This window comes from Harpegnathos saltator, unplaced genomic scaffold, assembly GCF_003227715.2.
Source record: "Harpegnathos saltator strain DR-91 unplaced genomic scaffold, Hsal_v8.6 scaffold643, whole genome shotgun sequence".
NCBI lineage: Eukaryota > Metazoa > Arthropoda > Insecta > Hymenoptera > Formicidae > Harpegnathos > Harpegnathos saltator.
Genome location: NW_020230475.1, coordinates 314,576 through 323,268, shown reverse-complemented (window position 1 = coordinate 323,268; position 8,693 = coordinate 314,576). Strand labels below are relative to the sequence as shown.

Sequence of the window (8,693 nt, the reverse complement as noted above, 5' to 3'; positions counted from 1 at the left end):
GGTTCAGAAATTTTTATGAATTCGACGCGTCCCCTGAGAAAATAGACGTCAACTACGTCGATGTCGCTCGGTAACGAGGTGTGTCTGCGATAGTTTGGTTCATATCTGAGCTACCACACAGAATATAGTAAAAATTATATATATCATCAAGAGGAATCATCCCAGTGATGTCAGTTTCAGGATCCAAACAGCACAGCTATAGTGCGTGCAGCGGCGCGCACGCAAGCAAACTACCGTATACGGTCGCGGATATAAAAGTTGTCACTTTTTTTTTAATGACTTCCGGGACGCATCCCGACTCGAGAAAGATGAGAGCTGCTACTCCGCCTGTGGAGTACGCCTACGCAGTAAAGCCAGCGGCACACGGTGCTTGTTTTCGTGCTTGATTGCTTGCTGCATGAAAATACTGCGTTCTGATTGGTACATTTCCGAAGATGGATGGAAATGCACCAATCAGAATGCAGTATTTTCATCTAGCAAGCAATCCAGCACGAAAACAAGCATCTTGTGCCGCTGGCTTAACTCACAACGAAAGGCGAGAAATGAAATATACGTGGTATGACATAAGTATGTCAACAATCATTGCGTTCAGCGAAGAAAACCGTTCAGTGAGTGATTAGTGACTAAATAAATACGATTTCACTTAAAATTTAATATACATACCTGTTCCTGTTCAATACCTTGCAAAAGACGCATTCCCATTTGAATGACTTACACTATATACACAGTATAAAGCCAGCGGCACATGGTGCTTGTTTTCGTACTGGATTGCTTGCTGGATGAAAATATTGTGTTGTGATTGGTACATTTCCGAAGATGGATGGAAATGCACCAATCCAGCAAGCAATCCAGCATGAAAACAAGCACCGTATGCCGCTGGCTTAAGTATATACAATATTGACACTGAGCGTCGGCATCTTTGATGTAGTGGGTCCCTGGTCACATGACTCGACGCCATGTTGAAGGTAGGACAAGCGCTTAAATTAGAGTTACGTTAACATATAAAATGATTTATTTTCTAATAAACAGTTTACTGTTCAGTCGTATTATAGGCTGTATTCCGATATTTACAGCTAATATTGAGAATCTATAGAATACGCAACATAAACTATAGATTTTTAATATTAATATTTTAATACTGGTGAATATCGTGAATATTAGAACACATTTTATATGGAATATCAAATATACATACACTTCATTAGGAAAACATTTTATTGTATTAATATATAATTGTATAAATATATCGATCTGTTTGATGTTTCGTCAACTTTTTGATAGCATTTGTATATATCTGGATCATAAAATTAGTCCATTCATAATCAAAAAAGTGAAAAATAACTAGATATATACAGGATGTTGTTAATTAACGCCCACTATTTACACATTATTTACAATGTTATTCTTAATAGAAAATTGAATCGACAAATTCTGAGCTATTTTATCGATAGACGTCATAATTTATGATGATTTCCCAAATTTCAACATAACATTTTTATAATTAAGCTCTAAATAACAATTTTGTTATAGTAGAATTCGATTAAAATTAATTCAAGAAATTGTTTTGTTATCCGTTTGGTTGACCAAAGCATTGTTTGCGAAAAGCTTTGCTTTTTTGATCGCATATGTCTCGTAAACTACTAACGACTTAATATTTTCGTCCAGTAATTTTAAAATAAATTTTTAATGAATAATAACACTGTGAAAATAACGACCTTTGACAAACATTCTGTATAGATTACCACTTTTCCTCTGTTTATGAAAATATTTTCTCAAAATCAGCAATTGAAACAACAATAAAATATTAGGCAACAATTATTGCAACATAATTATAAATTTACTTTTATTATAGTTTCATAAAATAAGAATAACAATATAATATAATATATTAATAACATTTTAATAATATTATATATTAATGAACACAAAATATCTTATATCTATAATAATAAACACAAAGTATCTTAGACCTATAGTAATGAACACAAAGTATCTTTCAGTCATGATGCAAAATAACCATTTTTTTACGACCGTATTGTGACTTAAATCGCCTGTTAATAAATTTTATAGTATAATATAGTCGAACTCTAGCATAAAGTTTTATTAAATAATTTTTTGGAAAAGACGGACAAGGAGGAATAAATTCGACTTGCCTAAAAAGTCGAATCAATTTATTTACGATAAGTGGTTGCAAAATATATTCTTCAATTTTCTTCAAAAAATATGTCCTCCAAAGTTGTAATATATTCAATAAAATTATTATTTGGCATACATAAATTACCAAAAAGGTTATCATTAGTAGCATTATACGCTCTAAAGAAACAATAGTATGAGGTATCATTTAAATCTACATATTCTTTGCTGTAATTTAAACACAAATCGCATGAATGTATTTTTAAACATTTACAAATAAGGTAGCCACAAATGTATCGCAACGCATTTTGTTCGTTAATATCCATTTGACGATAATCATGATTATCTAGACGTACAGATACACATTCATTTTCGTCTACTTCATTTTCAACAATATTCGTATATTGCGTTACAAAATTTACCATAACCGTTAACATTTCATCATTATCTTGTTGACAATTCCCCGTTCTTGGCACACAGTAATTTACAGAAAACAGTTTTTGAAAAGAGTAATAAAATTGGATAGGTGTAGGATTAAAAGCGTTACCATTCATAATTCTGATTTTACCAGAGAAATTCTCCAATGAGTCTTGATTAAAAGACGCATTAACAAAAATTTTATATCTGTGGCAGTAACACATAAGTAATCCCACATCTTTAAGAGGGAATTTATGTTTTGACATCAATATTTAAATACTTTAACTTTTTTCGAAATATTAACTCCTTGTTTTGCAAATATTGTTAATTCACTTAGATATTTTTTCATTTTTGACGAAAATTCTATTTGATAATCATGACCACTGAAAGCTTGTCTATATTTTATCTTATGGAAAACTGTAGATGAGTTGTCAAATAAATGAGAGATGAACATGTCAAATAAATCATTCATGTTTTGAACAAAATTAACTGTAATAAGGGCTTCATATGAAATATTACAAGACATTACTAGTTTATTTAAAGCAGCAGCTACTGTTCCACTCAAAACTTGCGTTGCATAGCGAACTTTCATTCTTTGAAAATTAGTAGGCATAATATGTATATCTGTTAGTTTGGGTGCTAATCTATTTTCGTTATTTTGTTCTGTATCGTATAGTTCTTTAATGTATTTCTATAAAATAAATTTTCCGTTATTTTTAATAATATTTTTCAGAAAATTATTACGACTAGCTTTTAAAGCATGTGGTGGATCAATGAAATAAGCTATTTGTTGATCATTAACAACAAAAAATGGTGACTCTGTTGTAACATTTAATGCTTGTACTACATTTATGAAATTTTGTCCCATATCACTTACAAAAGCAATAGCTATAAATCCAAGTTCTTGCAAATTTTTTATACTTTGCGTTATAATATCTTTTAATTTAGTAGCATGAAATGTGAAATTTAGAAAAAAATATCCTATAGGTTGTTTCCAATTCGTGCACATACTTCTAAGCATTAAAACTGCAACGTTACATGCTGGCAATGCCGATTTTCCTTCACCCCAATCTTCAAAACCATATACCGTATCTTTACTAATATTATAAAATAAATGTGCTTTTAATGCAGCTTCATCTATACACAATGTACAATATTTATCAAGATTAGTTTTAAAATTAGATACTTTAGCTTTTAAAATATCAAAAACATTATTTTGCAACCTGGGAAAAATTTTAAAATTTTCGATCATACGTTGTAAAGTTCTTGTGCTAGGCAAACAGAACTGTTTTGATAAAACTTCATAGGTTTTACGTCCATTGAGGTATAAAGTAAAACACATTTTTTTAAATTCCAAAGAAAATTTCCTACCCTTTGGCGACCTTTGAGCCAGGTGTACTTGTGCTTTCACAAAGGACGCAATAGATGGTAGCAATATTTGATCTGTTGCATCACAATATTCTATTGGTAGAGAGAGCTTCTTAATCCTTTTTTGTATAACTTGCTTCCTGTTGCTTTAATTGTTTCTCAACTTTCCGTAATTTTTTTTGTAATAAATGGATTTTCCTTTTCAATATCTTTTTTCGGGGTGAATTAATAGATAATGTGGAATCGGTTTATATTTTCTCATCTTGTGATACAGATAGTTGTTCAGTTTGTACTTCCTGATCCTTTCGTTTATCTTCATCCATAACGTTTACATCCTGCTCTACAATTTCAATTAACAATTGGATTATTTAATAACATGTAGTTGTTAATATTAACTTAAAGTACTAAAAAGAATAGTCGACAAAAATAAAAAAAGATTCTATATTATTGTAGTTCGGCTTACCTTTACATGAAAAAGATATGTGATTGTCAGAATCTAATGAAAAGTCATGTACAGACTGATTTATTTGTTGATTCGTTGGTTTTTCTATTTGTAGACCTGTACACGTTTGACTGATTTTATTTGTAGATTCATTGATTTTGGAACTGCGTATAGTTGGAGGCGATTTTTTAAATCATTTAAAAACATTGTAGAATCAAAATGATTTCCACAAATCCGGTATGTTTTATATAAGTTCTCTATTGGAACTTTAATTGTACGCCCGCAATTCCTTAACCATAATCTACATCTGAGAAATAGAAATATATACATATATAAGTTAGACTTTTAGGCAATTCCAAAACAAATATGTAAAATTAATAAAAAATTATTATTTTTACCTTTCTACATCCTTCGGGAAACGAAAAAAGCTTAACCCAGGTATTCGTCCTGAAATATTCGGGCATTTATACATGGCACAACTATGCCCATCTCGAATCATTTTGTTGATATTTTGTAACAATTTCTTTTATTTCTACCAAAGATTTATTGGTACATTACATACAAATAAACATATGTATATCAAACATTTAACCTAAATACGTCATCTATAGCGGTTGCCATGTTCCTGGGGTGCATTCCGATATTCACTGCCAGTGCTGTGAACGTGACGTCATAAAGCAGTGTTGGCGATATGTTCCGTAATAGCTTATATCGCTTTTCCTTCCCTATAACGGAACGACAATTGCAGTATTGTCAGTACTAGGGTGAATTTTGACATATCTCGATCATTAGATACATAACCTAAAATGTCAATAATATCAATATGTTCAATAAAAGCGATTGAACTGCTTGATTCATCCGAGTCGGATTTCACAGACGAAGAAGATGAATCTATATTAATATTATTGAATAAAAACCATGGGACACCTCAACGTTCAATTCCGCGTTTCAAAAATTATATGGACGTGGTTCATTCTTTTACAAATGATGAATTTAAAACACATTTTCGGTAAAGTTTATATAAATTGTATATTTAATATACATATAGGAGTTATATATATATATATATATATATATATATATATATACATGAGCAAAATGAGTGCAAATTGAGCGCAAATTGGCAGCAAATTCGATCAAAACTTGATGCCAAAACCATATGCAACTGTGTCCTCTTTAGGATTGTGTTTTGACGTCAAGGCTTGATGCGGGGCAACTTGCAGTAAATTTGCAGCAAAAACCGCGCAAGTTTTGTAGCGCATAACTTAGCACCAAATAGGCACCAAACACCGAGCAACACTTGCGCACAAGACACGAGAGCAAATTGGCAGCAAATCCGCAGTAAGCCTTGCACTCAATCAGCTGATCGATATGGTAACGACGTGCGTTGGGTTTTAAATGGCTCCTAACTTATATATTGTTAAATTTTAATTACAATTCTGCATTTAAAAAGGGAAAGGTATATATAGAAATAAATATTTGACAAAACAGACTGTGTAATTTATTAATTATATAAATATATATATATATAAGATCACGATATTCGTAATTATCGTTATTTACATGTAAACGGAAGGTGAGAAATGAAATATATGCGGTGGGACATATTGACTTGTGTATTCTATATAATTTCTATATAAATATTTTACAACTATGGGTATTATTCTGAATTTTGAAATTTTGACTACAAATTCATAATCAGCAATTCTAAAAACCTTTCGTAAAACGTGAATTAGACGCAGATTATTTCTAGACAAAAGGCAGACACGGAAGGGTTAAGTCACATTGCATAAGTTTTTATGTTATGACTACGAAAGAAATATTAGTATACAAAACTATTTAGAATTCTTATTTTTACTTTTCACTACATGAAACGAGCTAACACGCGCACGGTGATCGTTATATACTACAAGAACTTACGAGAAAAGATTACAAAAAAGGTATCAAAACTTGCCACCAATTTTTCACGCGTCAAGAGAATACTTAGAAGGAAAGATCTCTTTCTCATTTCTTCGCGAGAAGTTCACGACATCGCGTTCTGAATTAACGTTCGCTCAAATATTCTCAGTTAAGAGTCCCGTCTTTTTGCGACTGACGACGATTCGGTCCGTCGGCGGAGATGCTGCGCAAACAGTGTGACGCCTGGCGATTTGAAACCCGCATACGCCAAAAACTGTTCCCATTGGCCGACCCAACCAGATGCACGCAAATCGTCTTCTACAGTTTCGATAAGGACGGCGACGGTTTCGTCAGCTTCAGCGATCTTCTGGATGCCACAGCATCGATCGTCAACGGCATGGTCGATCAGCTCTCTTGGATATTTGGGTGAGCAGTAATCGCTGTTAGTAACGGACTGTCTGATTCCAGGTTCATTTTCGAGTGCAACCTGAAAGATTTTTATTTCGTGTCAGTTAAGAAGTTCGGTTTGATTTTCTGTAACTTCTTCGGGCACAGACTGACCACTTTGTACTTTTTTCTTGCTGTTTAATGATGGCTGTGTAGAGAAAATTTACATATATAATCATTTTTCCTCGGAATAATACTCAAAGTTAAAAAGTGACATTTAAAAATGTTAATATTAGTCGCAATAGAAATTTTACTTGATTATTGGATATTTATTAAATATTTGATTACTAATACTTATTGAAGTCAATAATCTCGAAGATCATAACATGCGAAATACTCTCTGGACCTACTTTTCACCAGATTCTACGATTTTTATGGAGACGGTTGTATCACGAAGCGAGAAATGTTGGTCATAATATTCGCGATTTATGAGATGGTGCAGGACGCGCAGACTATCCAGCCCGCAGTTAACATCCAAGTGGACAAGTTCTTCAAGAAGATGGACGTAGACAGAGACGGAATAGTCACCAGGGAGGAATTCATAAGCGGTTGTAAAAATGTATGAGCAATTAGTTTCCATAGCGTCTCGCGATACGACATCGTTATTTTAGTGATAATGAATAGTAGAAACGTGTATACATTTTGAAATTTAATAAATATTTTATCTTCTTACAGGTTACCATTATACAGGGTGCACGATTTATCTGAAGACATTGAAATATCTCGAAAACTATGCATTGGATAAAAAAAGTGGTTAATAAAAGTTGTTAGTCTCGAAGGGGGACATCCAATGATACCAAACTCGACCTCCCACCCCACCCCCTGGAGATGGGGTTAGGGGCAACTTTGAAATCTTAAATGGAAACCCTCATTTTTTATTGCAGATACGGATTCTACGCCACAAAATACGTAAATTTTGTCCGGAACTTTTTTTTTTATTCGTGATAGATGGCGCTGTAATCGCAAAAAATTATATTTTCCGCAATTCTCCAGAAATGATCATTGGATTGAGAAATAAAAAATACCTGTTCAATATTTTTAAAGAACATAATAAAAGTTATTCCCCCCCCATCCTGTCGGGGTAGCGTGGGTGATAACGTTCAAATCTCAAATGGGGACCCATATTTTTCATTGCAGAATTAGATTGTACGTGAAATTTTTATTGAAACAATTTTTTTCATTCGTGATAGATAGCGTTGAATTTTTCCGAGAAACTACTTTTAGCGTTACACAGGAACAACGACGAGGACGAGGTAGTAGTTTTATGTTCCCTTCGGGTGCTTTTTTAATGTGAGTTCCCTTGCCTCTCACAGATCGGAGTGCTTTTTTAATGTGAGTCCCCTTGCCTCTCACTGTTCAATTAATTAGAGTAAGTGTTCGAAATTTTGCACTGCCTTTTATAATAAGCTGTAGTTCGCCATACACCCACAGTGGCGCATCGAGCAGTTCGCTTTTCGATTCGGGTTCCCATTTGAGATTTGAACGTTACCACCCACCCTACCCCGAGAGGATGGGGGGGGAATAACTTTTATTATGTTCTTTAAAAATATTGAACAGGTATTTTTTATTTCTCAATCCAATGATCATTTCTGGAGAATTGCGGAAAATATAATTTTTTGCGATTACAGCGCCACCTATCACGAATCAAAAAAAAAGTTCCGGACAAAATTTATGTATTTTGTGGCGTAGAATCCGTATCTGTAATAAAAAATGGGGGTTTCCATTTAAGATTTCAAAGTTACCCCCAACCCCCACCCCCAGGGGGTGGGGTGGGAGGTCGAGTTTGGTATCATTGGATGTCCCCCTTCGAGATTAACAACTTTCATTAACCACTTTTTTTTATCCAATGCATAGTTCTCGAGATATTTCAATGTCTTCAGATAAATCGTGCACCCTGTATACAACCAGTTGAGTTTATTTAATAAGATTTGGTGATCGAATGAAAACGTCCTTCAGAGATTAACGAACAATTTATCCACACACGCGT

The 8,693-nt window shown here is 33.2% G+C and overlaps 1 protein-coding gene across 1 annotated transcript; it reads left to right on the top strand.

The window, feature by feature from the left end:
• Positions 1-942: 942 nt before the first annotated feature.
• LOC112589880 (neuronal calcium sensor 1-like) lies at positions 943-7,402 on the top strand (the record flags this gene model as incomplete). Its single annotated transcript, XM_025304746.1, has 4 exons — positions 943-965; positions 6,429-6,685; positions 7,067-7,265; positions 7,382-7,402. Coding segments are annotated over exons 2-4 (426 nt in total), but the record flags the coding sequence as incomplete, so codon positions are not given.
• Positions 7,403-8,693: the final 1,291 nt, after the last annotated feature.